The sequence below is a fragment of the Oryctolagus cuniculus genome, chromosome 13 (genome assembly GCF_964237555.1).
Source record: "Oryctolagus cuniculus chromosome 13, mOryCun1.1, whole genome shotgun sequence".
NCBI classification, from domain to species: Eukaryota; Metazoa; Chordata; class Mammalia; order Lagomorpha; family Leporidae; genus Oryctolagus; species Oryctolagus cuniculus.
In genome coordinates, this window is record NC_091444.1 from 90,898,695 (window position 1) to 90,918,921 (window position 20,227).

Sequence of the window (20,227 nt, forward strand, 5' to 3'; positions counted from 1 at the left end):
TCCATATATGTGAATTACAGCATCTCCACATAACAAATCACCATGCAATTGTAAAAAAAAAAAAAAGTAAAATAAAAGGTGATTTCTGGAATAAAATCAAATCCAGAGTGCTGCTAGGCAAACAGGATCCAGAGATGAAGCAAAGATGATGACTGTACAATGGACAATAAAACTTCAGAAAAACTTTAGGTGGTGCCTCAAATCACCGTATGGGTCTTAGGAATTAAAGAACACGTCTGGAAGCCCAAGGTGAAGAGTTTCTGTCAAAAAGATTCGTGGGAGTGGGCATCAGAGTGCTTTTGGTTTTTACTTGCCTATTGCTCCTGAGTCTACCATTCTGTCAGTGTAGGCACTGGAAGGAAGCAGGGATGGCTCAAGTAATTGGGTTCCTATAAATCATGTGGGACCCCTGGCTTGAGTTCCCAGCTCTCAGCTTTAGCCTCACATGAGATCTGGTTATTTTAGGAGTAAACCAGCAAATAGGAATGTTTTGTGTGCTCTTTATCTTGCTCTCACACACTCTCTCTCCCCTAACTTCTTCTTTGTCTTAGGTAAAATCAAATTTTCAAAAGGTAGTATTTCTGAATATTTAGTGTCTAGTAGGATGAACTCCAATAAAATCACAGGAAGCTCCATTTTTCCAGAGGGTTGTATTAGAAAATCCAGTAGTTTCTAGTTTGCAATAAAAATAGAGAGAGGGAAGAATTAAAGGAGTCCTCTAACCTTGGAAGTTTGTTTTCTCTTTTTTTTGACAGGCAGAGTGGACAGTGAGAAGAGAGAGACAGAAAGAAAGGTCTTCCTTTACCGTTGGTTCACCCTCCAATGGCCGCCGCGGCTGGCGCACTGTGGCCGGCGCACCATGCTGATCCGAAGGCAGGAGCCAGGCGCTTCTCCTGGTCTCCCCTGGGGTGCAGGGCCCAAGCACTTGGGCCATCCTCCACTGCACTCCTGGGCCACAGCAGAGAGCTGGCCTGGAAGAGGTCATACATTTTTATGTATCAAATATAATATGCATATATGTGCATATACATGCAATAGGTACACAAATATATTTAAAACAGTTAAATGCACACAGTATATACATGTGGAGGGATACACAAAGAAAATTAGCACATCTCATGAAATATTTTATAGCTAAAAATATAAATTTTAATTTTATGAAAGAATGATGCTGATATATTTTAAATATTTGAATATTTGGATGTTTAAGATCGTTACCAAAAATGGAAATATTATCAAAGACAGCAAATATATCTCCAGAAAAACAAGCTGAAGATACATTAAGAAGAATTCAGTTGACATTATGTACCAGGGCATTGTTATTACTGTTTATGAAATCATGAAACAGAAAATGTTATATTCTGGGATTCAAAAAATATAAAAGGTTCCGGATGGTTCTGTGAGTTTCAGAAGTGGCAAGGTACAGTTCAATTATGAAAACATAAGAAAATGTGTATTTAGGCTTTAATATAGCCAAACTATAGATAAGTTAATTAAAGAATAATTGATATAATCTGAAATACTAAAATCTTACTGAGTTATCTTGTCTCCTAAATCACCATTTTTCTTCATCTCTTCATCCAGTTTGTCCTGCAGAGCTTGATTTAACTCAGCAAGCAGCAGTATGTGTTGCTGTTCATCTTTAAACTTAAGAAAATGTGCAAATTATTTTTTAAAATGTAGGCTTCTTTCTAAAAGTATTATTCCCCGTGAGTTAATGAGTAATATTCTATAAAATCTGATGATAATCAGATTTCAAAAATAATGACTTCCCAAAAAACAGTTCAAGTTGACTTACACTTTCAATACTATCTTTTGTGGATTTCAAATTATCAAAATTCATTCATTAAAGATAGAGGTACAGTGGCTATGATGCTACTAGAGATTTCTGCAACCCAAATCAGAGTGTCTGCATGGAGTTTGGCCAACTTGGGTTCTAATCTAGATTCCTGCTAATGAACACTCAGTGAAACAGCAAATGATGTCTCAAGTGCTTGGATCCTGCACCTACATGGTAGAACTGGATTAAATTCTGGGATCCCAGCTCTAGGCTACTGTATGTATTTTAGTAGTGGACCCATAAATCAAAGATCTCTTTCTCACCCCCTCTCTCATTTTCACCTTGTCCCTCTCTTTCTTTCTACTAAAAATGAAAAACAAATACAGAGTTTAAAAAAACCAAATACTGTTAATGAATTATTTTTAACAGCAATTTTTAAATTTTTTTTTTTTTACAGGCAGAGTGGACAGTGAGAGAGAGACAGAGAAAGGTCTTCCTTTTGCCGTTGGTTCACCCTCCAATGGCCACCGCGGCCAGCACACTGCTGCCAGCACACTGCGCTGATCCTATGGCAGGAGCCAGGTACTTATCCTGGTCTCCCACGGGGTGCAGGGCCCAAGTACTCGGGCCATCCTCCACTGCACTCCCTAGCCACAGCAGAGAGCTGGCCTGGAAGAGGGGCAACCGGGACAGAATCCAGCGTCCCGACCGGGACTAGAACCCAGTGTGCCAGTGCCGCAAGGTGGAGGATTAGCCTAGTGAGCCACGGCGCTGGCCGCAATTTTTTTAATTTTTAAAATTTTTTTAAAGATTATTTTATTTATTTATTTGAGAGGTAGAGTTACAGACAGTGAGAGGGAGAGACAAGAGAGAAAGCCCTTCCTTCCATTGGTTCACTACCCAGAAGACCACAATGACCAGAGCTGTGCCAATCCAAAGCCAGGAGCCAGGTGCTTCTTCCTGGTCTCCCAAGTGCATGCAGAGGCAGAAGCACGTGGGCCATCTTCTACTGCTTTCTCAGGCTATCGCAGTGAGCTGGATTGGAAGAGGGGCAGCCAGGACTAGAACCGGCACCCATATGGGATGCCAGTGCCACAGACAGAGGATTAATTACTGTGCCATGTAGCTGGCCCGTAAACAGCTATTTTTGAAAGAGTGGTTATATTTTACATTCTAAAGATTCCCTAGAAACTTTTGTCCAAAAACTTGAATATTCAAGATATTCCAGGTTTAATTAAATCATATGCTACTAATAGGATTTTTGGAAAATTTCACATTTGATTCTTACTACATATTTCATCTTCACCTGGTTTCAGGATGAGATAAACAAGATCATTTCTTAACATTGTTTAGAAGTTTCATTTTTTTCCTTTGACATTCATGACTTAACTTTAAACAAAGTTTACCTTTTCTATAAAATACAAACATTTACCATGTTTGATTCTTGTGTTTTTTTTCTGTACTGTCCTATGTGAATGCATGGCCTGATACACAGATAATTGTGGGGTCACATAGATGACTGTGCAACTCCCTGGCCCTAAATATGTTTTCCAAGGGTACAATTCAATGCAATATTTTTGAGACATATCCAGGATGCTTTGTTTAGTGCTTCCACTGCTTTCATCCACAGCAGCAATAGCAATTAGTGATTAGACCTTCCTCTTGGCTCCTATAAGCCCACTTTACTTTTAAATGCAGTGACTGCTGGATTCTACTCAACCACTCTTCGTATTCCATTTCTAAGTCTGTCTCAAAAGTTCCTTAAATCTCAATGCTTCACCTGAAGTTGCTTAATCTATACTCCTAGGCCTCACCTCATAGCTCAGGTCATTTCTTACTTCTCTTTCATTTCTCACAGGTTAAATCTTCAAGTATACCCACATAAACCGTTACCTGATGGGGATACCTTTGCAGACAACTAGTCTAGTACATTTGCTAATGATTCTAAAGGGTGTGTCTTTGATCCTAGTGTTTTTTTCTAATATTGATACTAGATGTGTTAGGATGTTGACCAGCATACTTCATGTTGAAATTCTTTTCTAATGCAAGACTTTTCACAGGCATCAAATTATGGGTCACTTCCATTTTCGTTGGAATCCCCTCTGCCATAGATACAACTTTAGCAGTCTGTTGAGGTTCTCTTCAGACATAAACCTAACTATATTACTTGGAGGCCTGAGTCAAATATCTCTATTTCCCAATCCAAAATCTTCATTTCCAAATTGTGTCCATAAAATATATCAACCCAATTACTCTCTGGTAGATGAGAACCTCCATTCGTGAGATGAGAACCTTCTGGAAAATTAGTTGCTATTGAGTTGGTCAAATGCCATCGATTATTATGCTTTTGACAGAGAGGGTACCCTTGAAAGTGACTAATAATTCTATGCCATATTCCTAAGTCATTTCTACAAGAATTTACAGAAAATACCTCAAGAATTATGAACAAGCTTAATAGCCATTGCACACTGATATGAACTGAATAAAGTAAGCCAGTGCAAAGGCTGATGATCACAGTAGGGGAAAAGCTTGTTTCTAAACATGCAGTTGTGGTAGCACTATGTCACTCTGCAAAGCCATGTCATAGTAGTCATTTTTTAAAATTTTAATTTTTTTAATTTTTTTTGACAGGCATAGTGGACAATGAGAGAGAGAGACAGAGAGAAAGGTCCTCCCCCTGCCTTTGGTTCACCCTCCAATTGCCATCACAGCCGGTTGCTTCGGCCGGCACACCACGCTGATCCGAAGGCAGGAGCCAGGTGCTTTCTCCTGGTCTCCCATGCGGGTGCAGGGCCCAAGCACCTGGGCCATCCTCCACTGTAATCCCGGGCCACAGCAGAGAGCTGGCCTGGAAGGACAACCGGGACAGAATCCGGCGCCCCAACTGGGACTAGAATCTGGTGTGTCCGCGCCGCAGGCAGAGGATTAGCCTATTGAGCCGGCCATTTTTATGTAGTCATTTTTATCTTTTACAACTATTTCCTTTTAAAAATCCAGAGGAAGTATATTCCATGGTGAAAATAAAGCTCCCACAAGAATTTCGTATCCATTCTTGATTAGGAATAAAATTCATAGTATCAAAATAACTCATCCTCAAGTACTCACTGAAGAGTTAGGATTATAGTTGAAATTCAGAATCATACATGTATCACTATTCAACATTTATGGCAGTGTAAAAGACATTATGGATTATAGCGGCTTTTCCCCCCCATAATCACCCTTCCACCCGCAACCATCCCATCTCCTGCTCCCTCTCCCATCCCTGTGGTGGCTTTTCTCATTATACTATGACTCTAGATTAAGTGGACTGTCTGCTTTTGGTGGATCTTTGGAGGCTTGTGATTTGTGTGGCCAGAGAGCTCTGTTCAGTTCTTAAGGGTTAAGGGTGTGCCAAAGGTGACACATCTAGGTTTGGTGTGGTAAATCTCTCTCTCTCTCTCTATTCAGAAGTGAAGTAATTACTCACAGCTGAGCTATGCTTGAAGGCAATCAGTGAGCACTAGCCCCTGTGGGTATAATATTCATGTGCTCTGTCCCAAGGACCACACAAAGGATCTGTGCAGTTCTCAGTGTAACCTCAGATTCCCTTGCAATCGCCCACCAGGTTGCCAAGGTTACCAAGTTTGTGGCTTCTCCCACTGAGTACTCACGTCTCAGGTCCTCTGTTTTCTCACACACCCTCAGTTTTTTTTTTTTTTTTTCACAGTGCCAGTTCATAAGCTCCACACATTCACTAGGTCTTAACTTGCTGTTATTTCTCCCCACCAGAGTCAGGTTTTTTGCCTGGCTGAGGGCGAGCGCAGCCCTGAGGTGGCACAGTTTTACGTATATCCAAAATGGTGCCTGCTCTTTGACTTGCTCGCCTTTGTAAGGTGAGTGGAGAGAAAGAATCGTGTCCATATCAGTCCCTTTTATTTTTTTTTTTCTCTCCTCTAGTTAGCCTGGTGAACTTTCCCCCATGGGGCTTCAAGCCTCGTTCCCTCTAGGCTCTTCCTGCTACTTTTCTGCCAGTGTCTCTGGCTGAGATTTCGCCTCACCTCCCTTTCCAGCGCTGTTGCCTAGACTCAGTGGCTGGGGTCCCGAGCCGTGGGTGCCCGTGCCTTCCACATAGGTCCACCGTGTCCTACTACTTCCAGAAGAGTTTCCTCTGCAGTTTTTTCCCTAACTCTTCCCTGAAACTACAGTATCTCCACTTGTATTAAACTATCTTTTCCCAGACTATCAGTGTGCTCCCTCCCTATTCCACCATCTTGGATGAAGCCCAAGAAGGGCTATTGACACAATAAATTTCAATGTACTTGTCTCCTGAGGTCACTTAATTCCTTCTTCAATTTCTGGATTTCAGTTTCTGAGTTCATACAACATCTTCTTACATTATCCGGTGAAACCTAGGATACAAATTTTTTTTTTAACATTTTTTTATTTAAAAGACTTACAGACTTTAAAAGACTTATTTAAAAGACTTACAGAGATAGACAGACAGCTCTTCTATCTCCTGATACACTCCCCAAATAAACACAATGGCCAGGGCTGGGCTAGGCTGAAGCCAGGAGCTTCTTCTGGGTCTCCTATGTGGGTACAGGGTCCCAAGCAATTGGGCCAACCCCTGCTACTTTCCCAGGTACATAAGCAGGGGGCTGGATCAGAAGTGCAGCAGCTGGAGCTCAAATCAGAGTCCTTCCATGTGGGATACCAGCAGTGCACATGGCAGCTTAACCCACTATGCCACAATGCAGGCTCTGTTTCTTTGTTTTTTTTTTGTGGATTTTGTTTTTTATTTTTTAATTTTTTTTGCATATCAGTCAGCTAATATATCAGGTTACTATTCCCTGGTAAGATATTTCTGTTACTATTTCCTAAGTCACTTCATTAAGTCATTTTACCAATATAAATTCTAAGTTATATACAAATGGTCCCAGATTTGTGATGCTCCCCCTCAACCACATAATCACAAGGGAAAATGACCAACACTGTAGGGTACTGTGCTAAGCTAGGACAATGGGTAGGTTGGGTATATAACAGTATTTTTGTCTTCACTATATTTTCACCTTAACAATGCATTTATCAGGACACAATTCTGCCAAATGCCAAGGAACATCTGTGCTTTGAAAAATGTCACCACATCATCACTCTCCATCTTTCCTCATGCATACACAGGCCTGTTTATTACTGAATTCAACACTGAGGGTGTTCTCTTCTTGCCTAATCAGTATTATGCTTCTTACCAGATTCAGCCCACTATCCATGTCTCCTTTCATGAAGATGCAACATATAACAACCCAGTCAAGTATCAAAAACATTTAGAGGCCTGTGCTGTGGCATAGACGGTAAAGTCACCAACTGCAGTGCTGGCATCCAATATGGGCACCCATTCAGGTCCCGGCTGCTCCACTTCCAGTCCAGCTCTCTGCTGTGCCCTGGGAAAGCAGTGGAGTTGGCCCAAGTCCTTGGGCCCCTGCATCCATTTGGGAGACCTAGAAGAAGCTCCTGGTTCCTGGATTTCAATTGGCACAGTTCTGGCCATTGCGGCCCTTTGGGGAGTGAACCAGCAGATGGAAGACCTCTCTCTCTCTCTCTCTCTCTCTCTCTCTCTGCCTGTGCTTCTCTCTCTGTGTAGCTCTGACTTTCAAATAAGTACATACATCTTAAAAAAAACATTAAGTATGTGACTAGAACTCGTGTAAATTCTACAATGCTGAATAATTTCCCTCTTACAATAGAGGAGCAAATTAGTATCAGAGTTCTCACATTTACTGGTTTCTTAAGTGCTTCCAATAGATTGCCCTCTCAGAATAGGAATGGAATTCCTATGACTTTCAAGGCTGTAGCAAAGGTGGCCTGCACCTTCTTTCTTGACCTCAGCTCCTACATTTCTCTCCCCTACTCAAGGCACAACTGCATTCTCTGCTATTCACAATTCCTGCAGGCTCTCAGGAGCCTGAAAATGCAGATCCAATGCAAAATTAATAGATAATAGGCAGCTACAATTACCTTTGTAATGTACAATGCCACACCCAAATGACAGTTATTGATGCTTGTGATGAAAACTTATGCATATCATTTGTAAAAGGTCCAAAGCAAATAAAGTAAATCTCAATAAGAAAATTAAATATAGTTCTGGTAATATTCACCCTATTTGTCCCAAATCATGAAATGTTTGTTAAAGAACTTAGAGATCAGGCCGGCGCCGCGGCTCACTAGGCTAATCCTCCGCCTAGCGGCGCCGGCACACCGGATTCTAGTCCCGGTCGGGGCGCCGGATTCTGTCCCGGTTGCCCCTCTTCCAGGCCAGCCCTCTGCTGTGGCCAGGGAGTGCAGTGGAGGATGGCCCAGGTGCTTGGGCCCTGCACCCCATGGGAGACCAGGAAAAGCACCTGGCTCCTGGCTCCTGTCATCGGATCAGCGTGGTGCGCTGGCCACAGCGCGCCGGCCGTGGCGGCCATTGGAGGGTGAACCAACGGCAAAAGGAAGACCTTTCTCTCTGTCTCTCTCTCTCACTGTCCACTCTGCCTGTCAAAAAAAAAAAAAAAAAAAAAAAAAAAAAGAACTTAGAGATCATAAAAATCATAAACTGAGGGTGACATACTTTCAGGTTTAAATCAGTTCTACCAACCAACATATATTAAAAACTGCTGAGCAAAGGTGTAGGAGGTGTAGCATTTATACCATCATTCATCTCGGAAATCTGGAATGTAATGTCAAAACATCCTACTTAATTGATGGCTAATCTCAAAATATTCATATTATTTAGGTTTGAATATTCATGGAAAGCCAAGACATTGTGGCAAAAAATGACCTAAATGAAAGATCTCTGTGAGAGAGATCTCGGTGGAAAGAAGGGACCATTAAAGAAGGAGGTACCTTTCTCTGAAGGGAGGGGAGAACTTCCACTTTGATTATGGCCTTGTCTAAATAATGTCAGAGTTTGTGGACTCAAGAGGCTTCCATAGCCTTGGCAGCTCATGATGAGAGCCTCAGGTGATCACTGATGTCATAAATAAGGAGTGTCAATTGTTAAATCAAGAACAGGAGTCACTGTACACTTATTCCCCTTGTAGGATCTGTCTTTAATGTGTTATACTATGAGAATTAATGGTAAAAATATTCTTCAGACAGTTCTTTATACTTTGTGCATCTGTGTGGGTGACTGTTGAAATTTTTACTTAGTATACACTAAGTTGATCTTCTGTATATAAAGATAAATAAAAATGAATCTTAATGAAGAATAGGATGGGAGAGGGAGTGGAATAGGAGATGGGATGGTTTGTGGATGGGAGGGTGGTTATGGGGGGAAAACTGCTATAATCCAGATTTGGCCAGCATAAACATTTTGCTTTTCTTTTCTACTGCAAAACTTTCAGATTATAGTCTGTCTCTGCTTTCTTTTGAGTACTTCTCTCTTGCATACAGCTATGATCGTAAGGCAGTCTTCTGAAGTTCTGTCAGATGTACTTTCAACTATATCAATTGGAGTCATGCAGAGCTATGAATAGTTCCCAATTCATACTTTTTACTACAAAATGGTGTCCATGAAATAATATCCTAACTCTCTGGTAGAGAATACATGAAATGAACATTCTGGAAAACTTTAGGGGTCACTGATTAAGTGGGTAAGAAACTTATTAAACAGTTGATTTCTGGAATAAATTTCAAAATGATAATATTTCTTTTTTTCTATGATAAATTACTAATTTTTCCAAGAATTTAGAAGAAATTTTTCATTATTTGAACAAACTCAACTTATTGGGTACTGCATCTAACTTTGAATGTTGAACTCCTTAACATATTTTTGTATGGTAATAAAGTAAAGAGACATCTCTTGGCATTCTTATCTACAAAAGACCCATTATCAACATACTGTCATGTCATCTATTTTGAACTAATTTTTATAGATGTAGAAAAAAATAATCTTTCAGTGTTTCCTAATTTGTGAACATGAACAGTCAATATAAATGTTCTTAATCTCCAGATAACAGGATCTATATAATTTAACTGCCATCTACTCATTGTCACTTAAGGAAACTAATTAGTAAAATCAGTGACCTCATTGCTCAGTTATCAGTGTTTACATGCAATCTTGTGATCGCAATCTTGTGATCACAATCTGTATGACATAAAGACATGAATGATAACCCTGTTTCTCTTGTACATAGTTATACAGTATTCATTATCCACCTATAAATTGGAATCCATGGATCATATTTCAAGATTTTGTGAAACTGAACTAAGTTTTTATACAGATTGATGAACACAGACTACCAGAGAAAAGTCTGTTTCTGAACCAGAAGTGCTTAGAATGCTCTGTCACTATGTAAGACAGTGCTGGAGTAGTCATTTCTCAATATGTCCTTTTAGAAACACAAAGAGTTGAAGTAACACATTCCTTGTAGTGCAAAAGGATGTATAATGATCTAGTATCCATTCTGGAAAAAGAATGTAACTTACACCCTAGAAAGTAATTCATTCTCATAATCTCACTGCAGAGCTTAGATTTAAAAAGAAGATATTCATGGCCTGGCACTGTGGTGTAGCAGGTAAAGCCATTGCCTGCAGTACTGGCATCCCATATGAGTGCCAGTTTGAGACCCGGCTGCTCCACTTCCAATCCAGCTCTCTGTTATGGCCTGGGAAAGCAGCACAAGACGGCCCAAGTCCTTGGGCCCCTGCATCCACATGGGAGACCCAGAAGAAACTCCGGGCTCCTGGCATCAGATTGGCACAGCTCTGGCCATTGCAGCCAGATGGGGAGTAAACCAGAGGGTGGAAGACTTCTCTCTCTCTCTCTCTCACTCTCTCTCTCTCTGCCTCTCCTTCTCTCTCTGTGTAACTCTGACTTTCAAATAAATAAATCTTTAAAAAAAGGAGGTATTCACAATTATAGATGACATAATTATTCAACATTATTGCATTTTAAAAGTACTCTAAATATTAGCAGGGGCTCCAAGTAACAGCTGTACACCCATGGCCATAGCAAAATTAGTCAAGGTAGACCAAAGATACATAATGCAAATACACATCAACTGATAAAAGAATACAAAAGATATACTAAATATAAAATGTTATTTTCAATGTATCACAATGTTTAATTAAAAACTTACTACCAAAATAATTTACCTTTTATAAAGCTAAGTGGAATTGAACTGGTAGTAGCAAGTAGTGTTTGCATAAATACATTAAATATACTTATCAATGAGAATATTCATATTGGCTAAAATATTTCTACAACCTCCTAACAGAGAAATAAAAACTCCTTTACAGTATGGTGAGAAGAGACTGACTTACTGAACTTGGTCTTATCAGGTACTTCTGTTGCTCTTCAATTCTGTTTGCCTGAACTTTGATGGTATCTTTTAATACTGAATTTTCATATTTAAGCCTAAAATGAATATCAAAAAATGTTCTTACACATCAATCTAAATATACACATTAATTTTTGAACAAACATTTGAAGGTGTAATTATGTAAATTCTTAAAAATTTAAAAAGTAAACTATTTGATGACTCTATTATGTTTTCTTGTGGGTTAGTATGGATACGGTGTAACGAACAATTACAGAATATGCATAATTCAAAGTAGCTTAAAAAGAACATTTTTGCCAGGCTTCACATACATATATTTATAATGATAAATACATGGTCTATTTCTCATTTTCTTTGATTTCACTGCTTTATAAATGAACTCCAGTTATTTTGCAAGATACCTTGCATTATAGTGTTCAAGGTGATCTTGTAACTTCCTTGCATTTTGTACCTCTTCTTGGTGTAGTGCTGCTGCTTCCTGGAACTATAACAATAAATTTTTGAAACGTCTTACAAGTAGCTTGTAGAAATCTGATAATCACCTAGTTTTTACTTATTTATTTGAAAGGCAGAGTTACAAAGAGAGTGTGAAAGACAAAGGGAGATCTTAAATCTGCTAGTTCACTGCCAAAATGGCCCTCAAAGGATGGGTCTGGGCCAAGCCAAAGACAGGAAGCAGGAACTTCACCTGGGTCTCCCACATAGGCACCAGGGGCCCAAGCTCTTGACTTGAACCAGTGCCCACATGAGATACCTGCATTGCAGATGGAAACTTAACCTACTACACCACAAAACCAGCCTACATTAACTTGTTTTGCATCTAAAATTTACAGTAATGCCTGTACATTTGCATAGTGCTCATGTGTACATTTATGCTGTAACTGCAGTGTTTACTTGTTGCAACAAACTTCACCTGACCCAATATCTACAATAATACAATGGTCCAGAAACAGTATCATTGATTTCATATTCAAATAAATTTTGACATTTCAGTCAGGTGGCATGACAATGAAAATGGTGTCTTATACAAGTTGTATTCAATTCCTGCAGACACAGTAGTAGGTGGCATCCAACTGGGGAGATGGAGGCAAGAATACACCCCAGGCCCTGAATAACACTTTCACCATTTCCATGAGCCAACAATATTTTTTCCACTTAACAGTTTGTAGACAAGTTTCTCTGTGTACTATTTAATGGGGGAAGGGTCATTCATGGGGGGCCAGTATTGTGGCATAGTATGCTAGGCCTCCGCTTGCAGCACCAGCACCCCTTATGGGTGCTGGTGTGCGACCCATAATCTGTATCTTAGAACACTTGTATATTAAACTAGCTCTAGACTTCCTACTGACATGCCAAATATCATACGTACTTTTCTGTTGATTTCACCTAACTCGTCCATTATATCCTTTGTCTTATTGTTCAACTTATAGTAAAAACACGCCATATCTTCCAGGGATGCTTCTGATTTAGACTGTCTTTGCTGAAGCTCATCATGTTGCTGCTGCAGGTGTTTCACATCTACCTGATAATATATGTCTGTTAGTATTTTATAATTCACCTCACTGTCAAATAAGGTTTATATTTCACTCAAAGGTATACACAACTGGTAGAGTTTTTGTGATGATTTTGATTTGTGAGTTGTCATCTTTATGATGGTGTGTAAGTAATAAATATCCCATTGGACACGTATGAGCTAGCAATATGCCATGCTATATCTCTCAGGATGCTAGCCAGCAGTAGTGATTTGCAGCTCCCAATCAGCCACACAATCGCAAGGGCCAATGACCAGCACTCTAAGTGTTAACAACCTGCTAAGCTAGAATTTTGAGGAAGTTATGTGTATTATATATTTTTGACTTATTTTCAATTTAACAGGTATCACCCTATCAAATGCCAATGAGCATTTGTAGTTTCATAATATAACCACCTACAGCAAATCATATTAATATTCATATTCTCTATGTATATACATTTATGATTACTGAACTCAGGTAACACAGAAACAGTTATTTTCCTGCCCAATCAGTATTATTTGATTCATCCAACAGCTTCAAGTCACTGTTTCTCCCCGATACATTTGTAACATTTAACCTATTGAAGTATCATAGAGCAATGAGTATGTGGCTGGAATTAGACTTCATTTGAATCTACAGTGTTGAACTATTTTCCTCTCTTTAGTAACTTTGGAGTTACTCACACATTGTCAATTCTTTGCTCAAATCCTTCCAATAGATTCTTATTTCAAAACAAGAATGAAATTGCAATGGCACTTAAGGCCCCAGGCAAACTTGGCCTCCACCTTTATCCTTGTTTTATCTCCTACAACCCTCTCCTCTACTTATACCCTGAGATTCATGAATCCTGCAGGTTTTCCTATCAAAATGGGGATCCAATGCCAAATTAATGAACCACAGAAATCTATAATATTTTTGAACTGGAAAATTATATCCAAATAATACTATTGAGCCTTGAAATGAAAAGTAATAAACAAATTATCTGTAAAAAGTGGTCAAAGTCAATCAAAAAAATCTTGGAGAAACTGCAAATAAATAAAATTTTCATAAAATCACTCCCAATTTTTCACAATCATAATTTCTAACACTTCACAAGTATCACAGAGCAATCAGTATGTTGGTACACTAGAACTTGTGTACTTCTACAGTGTTCAATGACGTGTAGATTGTAAGCAAGTTACTTGTAAAAAGTGGTTAAAATAATTAATAATTTAATAAAATGGATGGACCATTATAAAATTGTTGAGAGGTTATAAGAACACATCAGTTGACAGTGAAATGCCTTTCAGTTGAAGACAAAATGGATATGAATAACAAATTATACCAACTAAAATAGATAAAAAAATTACAAGAGAAAGGTATTATGTGGTGCAGCATCTATGCTTTTGCTCATCTGGAAATCTTCTATGAACTGTCAAGGCAACCCGCATAATTCAAAGTTATTTCAAAATACTCCTTTCAGGTCTGAGCATTGCTGTTGGATTCATCATGGTCTTAAATATGGCAAGATAAAGACATTAAAATTATTATTTTAGGAGTATTGAATTCATTATTAATATTAGCCTATATGTGTAATTAATAATTTGAAAGCATCAAGGGGACATAGTGTCTTAAGTAAAGTATCTCTCAGGTCCAAATTTATTTCCTGAGGCAAGTTTATTTTTAAGCAGATAAGCAAATGCATTTCTAACGTACATAAATTTATATTTACTGCATTTCAATATTTATCCATAATCACGTATGACTGAATTTTCTTTCCTGGAGTTTAAAATTATTTCATTTCCCTGATACTTCTATTTTGTCTTCACAGATTCTATAGTCACTTCACTATTAAATGCAACAATCTTTGAATTTACTCATCTATTCCCTAGAATTTTCTCAGTTTGTTAACTCCCAATTCTTAGATTGCCTATCTATATTCTGAGCCCTGTCCTCTTACTGTCCTCTTAACTGAGTTTGCTTTAGTCTCCTCTTCCTTCCTTCCTTCCTTCCTTCCTTCCTTCCTTCCTTCCTTCCTCCCGCCCTCCCTCCCGCTTTCTTTCTTTCTTTCTTTCTTTCTTTCTTTCTTTCTTTCTTTCTTTCTTTCTTTCAGACAGGCAGAGTTAGACAGTGAGAGAGACAGAGAGAAAGGTCTTCCTTCCATTGGTTCACCCCCCAAATGGCCACCATGGCCGGTGCACAGCGCCGCAGCCAGGAGCCAGGCACTTCCTCCCGGTCTCCCATGTGGGTGCAGGGCCCAAGCACTTGGGCCATCCTCCACTACCCTCCTGGGCCACAGCAGAGAGCTGGACTGGAAGAGGAGCAACCAGGACAGAACTGGCGCCCCAACCGGGACTAGAACCCAGAGTACCGGCACCACAGGCGGAGGATTAGCCTAGTGAGCTGCAGCGCCGGCCTTTAGTCTCCTCTTTCTATCGTACTTTGCAGAAATCATATCCTTATCCACATGTCCATAAAGACTTATTTCTGTGGATTACTTTGGAGACAGTTAAGCCTCTACATTTTATCCTGATTCTTATGGATGTGTCTCTGAGAGTTGTGTTGCTTTCTAATCTTGGGGACACCCTCACTGTTAGGAACTTGACCACCACAAATCATCTCACTTTTCTTTTCCATTACAAATCTTTCACAAGCCAGATAATGGATTCTCTCTGCTTTCTTTTGAATATTTCCCTCTTCCATAGAGATATGATCCTAGAGAACACTTCTGAAGTCTTTTCATATATACACTCAACTAGATCAACTGGAGTAAGGAAGCACTCTGCACACTACCCTATTTGGGCTTGTTACTACAATTTTGTGTTCATGATATAAGATCCTAATTCTCTGGTTAGAAAAATCATTTAATGAGAGCATTCTGGAAAACTTTAGTGGCTACTGATTGAGTGGGTAGAACCAACTCTTATTAAACACTTGATACCAAGATTTCCAACTGACAAGTAATTCTATGACATATTCCTAACTAATTCCTCCAAGAATTCATAAGAAATCCTTCATCTTTAACAAACTCCATAGCTATTTGGCACTGCAACAAAGTTTTGAACATTGAATTCCTTCTCATATTTCTGTATGACAATTAAGGTAAAGGGACATCTGGCATTCTTACCCACAAAAATCCATCATCAACACCCTGTCATGGACATAGTTTGAACTAATTTACTGGAAGTCTAGAGTAAAAGAATGTTTCAATGTTTCCTAATTCATGAAAATGGTCAACACAAATGTTCTTGTTCTGTAGACATAAATACCTTCATAATGCAACAGCACTCTATTGTCACTTAAAGAAACTAATTGGTAAAATCCATAATCTCATTCTTCCATATAAGTGTTTATATGTAATCTTGTGAGAGTAATTTTTATGAAGAAGGACATGAAAGACAGGGTAATCCTGTTTTACTTGATAAATTTTTATATGGTATTCACTATCCATCAATTGGAATCCTGGATTACACACCTATCTTTTATGAGATTGAACTAAGTCCTTATAAAGGCTGATGAACGTAGACTAACAGGTAAAAGTTTGGTTCCGAACCTGCAGTGTTCAGAGCATTATGAAACTCTGTAAGGCCATAATGCCAGAGTAGTCATTTCTAGATAACCAATGACACTATTTGCTTTTAAGAACCCAAAGATGTAACATTCCTTGTGGTGAAAAAGCATGTATAATGAACCAGTATCCATTCTGGATAAGGAATACAACTTACACTCTCAAATAAATGTACTATTAAATCCCAATGAAGAGTTTAGATTTTAACCAAAGAGATTCAGAATTCCACACCATGTCATCACTTGACTTTATTCACACTTCAAAAGGTACTGTAAATATTACTAGGGACTCCATGTGACATTTCTACAACCATGACCATTGCAACACTACTCACAGTATACCAAAGGTAGAAATCATGGAAATGTCCATCAACTGACGAAAGGATATAAAAAATCCACTGTAAACAAAATATTGTTTTCTAATGTAACACAATTAGAATTTTAAAATGTAATCTGACTACTTAAACAATTTTATGAGTTCAGTCCATTCCTTCTATAAGGGTTAGCAGATTTGCACTGGTAGTAGCAAGTAGTATCTGTATAAATACAGAAAATATACTTATCAATGAGACTTGTCTGATTAGGCAAAGTATTTTCCCAATCTCCTAGCAGAGATACAGAAACACCTTCTCAGTGTGACAGAGGTTAAGAGACTGACTTACTGAACTTGGTCTTATCAGATTTTTCTGCAGCTCTTCAATACTGCCAGCATGCAGTTTGACGATATCTTTCATTTCCAAAATTTCAGACTGAAGCCTACAATGTACATGGAAAATATTTTCACCCATCAATCTAAGCATACACATAATTTCTGACTAAGCATCAGAAGGCAATATTGTGTAAATTCTTAAAATTGGAAAAGTATGGCCTGTTTCTTGTTGTCCATGGCTACTGTGCTTTATAAGGACTCAAGCTAGTTTGCATAGTACCTTGAATTGTAGTGTTCTAGATAATCTTGTGTCTTCTTTACATTTTCTACCACTCCTTGGTGTAGATTTTCTGATACCTGGAACTAAAACAAAGGATTAAAAAAAAGTTACCAGCACCTGGTACAAACTGCTCACTACCTGGTTTTGCCATTAAAATTTTACTGGAAATCACAACACTTCTTCATTTGCATATTGTTCATGGCAACATTCATGCTGTAACTGCAAAGTTGACTTGCCAACAGACATCACTTGGTCCAATATCTAAAATAATATGATCTGGTCAAGAATTGTTCTTACTCATTTCATATTTTGATACATTTTTGACATTTCAAAAAGGTGGCATGAAATGAAAGTGGTCTTTTATACAAATTACACTTAACCCTTGCTTTCACAATTTAAAAGCACTTGGGCCATCTTCTGCTATTTTCCCAATGGGAAAGATGAAGGCCAGACTACTTCCCCAGTAATGCATAAAATTGTCAGTGCTTTCAATAGTCACCAGTGTTTTTTCACCTTATAATTTACTGACCACTTACTCTCTGCACTACTTCCTGGGTAATGATAATGTAAACAGGATTCCTAGATTGAGTAGCACATACTTTGTAGACCATAAGACACAGACTCAAAGCACAGACCTGAAAATATTGGAATCAGTGGCTAAATGAAGTTTCCAAAATCAATTCATTCTTATGCTGCCTTACAAGCACTCTGTAGATAGCATAACAGTATACATTTGGATCTATTAGTGAATCTGTAGCCAGCAGAAAAAAGAGCTATGAAACAATAAATCCCAGTTCTGGCTAGTTCATGAAAGAAAATAGTTAAATTTTTTTTTTTCTTACTGAGTATAGACTGAGTTTTTGATAGATAAGTTCTCCTCTACAGCAATCAAGTGTTTTGATTTTATAATTTGTTGCTTAAAGGACAACTTTAAAAACTTTAAAAGCTTCACCTTAAAGCTTTATTCATAATGCTTATGTCAATGCCTCAAAGAAGAAAATTCAGCAGGTCAGTGTTGTGGCACAGTGGGCTAAGCTGCCTCTGTGATGCTGGCATTCCAGCCCTTGCTGGTCCTCTTCTGACCCAGCTCACTGCTAACTGACAGGGAAAACAGCAGAGGATGGCCCAAGTGTTTAGGTCTATGCCACCCACGTAGAGACCTGCATAGAGTTCCATGCTCCTTGCTTTGACCTGGCCAGCCCCAACAAATGTGGAAAGTTGGTGATTAGAACAACAGATGGAGGAAATCTCTTTTTCTTTCAGCTTCTCCCTCTATCTGATTTTTCCTTTCAAATACATAAATACATGTTCAAAAAGAATAAATTTCTGAAATGATATAAATTGTTTATACTTTTAGTCTAACAATTGATAAGCTAAAATATGTTCAATCAACACAAAGATAGGTGGCATCCATGTCAGTTAAAATCCCCTGAGGAAAATTTATATTCAGACAAGATTATTTCCCATGAATAAAAATAAAAGCAGTTTAAAAGTAAGGTCTATGCTGTTCCATAAAAACTAGATGACAAATATTGAAAAGTGTAAGGTCAAAATGTGACAGAAGGAAAAGCTTATTGACAAAAGGGAAATTTGGGGCTGGGTCTGGATAAATATGTTTAGGTGAACAGAAACAAAGACAGGACAGCATAAAGAATGGTGGAGAAATGAGAAAACAGGCCCAATTAACTCCAAGTTTGATTAAATCCAATGAAATGATTGAATGTGTCCATACAATAACTTGGAAATGAATGTCCATGGCAGCATGCAGTGGAAACATTCTACATGTCCATGCATTGATGAGCAGATAATTTGTACAGCAGACTTATACTCTGTTAGATAATAAAATGTTATTTAATAATAAAAAGAAGTATTGATAAATGTTATGCCATGGATGGATCCTGAAATTAGTATACTAAGTGAAAAAAGCCAGTCATAAAGGGCGACATGCTGTATAGGACTCTATGTATATGAAATGTTCATAGCAGGCAAATCATTGGAGAAAAAACACTTCCTTTTTGTAGGAAAAAGGAAGAAAAAAGGACTGAAGGAGTGATGCATAAGTGACACAGAGTTTTACTTTATGGTGACTGAAATATTTAAAAACTGATTATGGTGATGGATATCCCACTTTGGGAACCTATTATGGATATTGAATTTTATTAATCTGAATGGTTGAAGTCTACATAGGTGAAATATATGAGCAGTCATAAAAATATTTGTGCAAAAAGTAGGCTTAAGAGATGTCAGTTTAAAGGTAAAATGTGTGAATTCAATTCATACCTTATACATGCTGCACGTATCCCAAGAAGTTTATGAAGCACCACTATATCACAATAAATCAGTTTTTAAAACTCCAATGGCAGGATATTAATAATTTTCTTAATTTTAAATTTTGGAAGTATAGACTACACAGGATATGAATATGCCATGCATAAAAACAGACACTTATTATGTGTATAGATAACATACATTATACACACTTATAATGTGTATAAATAACATATATGTGAATGATAAACACGGTTTTCAATTAGACTGCAAAATATTTTAAAATGTGCATTTCAGCATAGTATAAAGTATTTTGAGAATTTATTCTGAAATACACAGGATCAATAAACATAGGTTCTGTATCCATTCACATAAGTGAAACAAGAAATGTATTTTTTGAGAATTCTGCAAGATTTTATCCTCTGATTCAATCTGCCTTGTTTTATCATGACAATTGATACCACTGAAAATATTGAGAAAAATGTGCATTTTCTGTGAAAAATGATATATATTCCTCAAGTTTTTAACAGTGAATATTATTTTAATAAAGAATATAACAATACATAGAGTGGATATCAGAGTTTAAGAAGTAAGTGCATAATGATAAAATTGTGCCAAGATTTTCACATTCAAATAAAGCAGGGTCTTATGATATTTGTATCTGGAAACTCTTAGCTCTAGAATTCTTATTGACATGCTAAATATCATACATACTTTTCTGATGATTTCATCTAACTTGTTCATTATATCCTGCATCTTGCTGTTTAACTTAAGGTAAAACTGTGCCATCTCTCTCAGCGATGCCTCCGATTTACATTGCCTTTTCTCAATGTCATCCTGTTGCTGCTGCAGGTGTTTCATATCTACCTGATAAGATATGCGTGTTACCAT

The 20,227-nt window shown here is 38.0% G+C and overlaps 1 protein-coding gene across 22 annotated transcripts in view; it reads right to left on the reverse strand.

Annotated features, from left to right (window-relative positions):
* The window catches only part of LOC103346877 (ankyrin repeat domain-containing protein 26), a 144,289-nt gene that overhangs the window by 37,869 nt on the left and 86,193 nt on the right, over positions 1-20,227 (reverse strand). For 19 of the 22 annotated variants that reach the window (XM_070055876.1, XM_070055873.1, XM_070055874.1 and 16 more), the window contains 9 exons: positions 20,051-20,203; positions 17,069-17,151; positions 16,802-16,895; positions 12,449-12,601; positions 11,481-11,563; positions 11,063-11,156; positions 6,079-6,168; positions 1,535-1,647; positions 806-971 (listed from right to left, as the gene is read on the reverse strand). In XM_070055876.1, coding sequence (XP_069911977.1) covers positions 806-971; positions 1,535-1,647; positions 6,079-6,168; positions 11,063-11,156; positions 11,481-11,563; positions 12,449-12,601; positions 16,802-16,895; positions 17,069-17,151; positions 20,051-20,203 — 1,029 coding nt within the window. Of the gene's footprint in view, positions 1-805; positions 972-1,534; positions 1,648-6,078; positions 6,169-11,062; positions 11,157-11,480; positions 11,564-12,448; positions 12,602-16,801; positions 16,896-17,068; positions 17,152-20,050; positions 20,204-20,227 lie in introns of those variants that run through there. The other 3 variants (XM_070055868.1, XM_070055871.1, XM_070055879.1) reach the window with 3 other exon arrangements.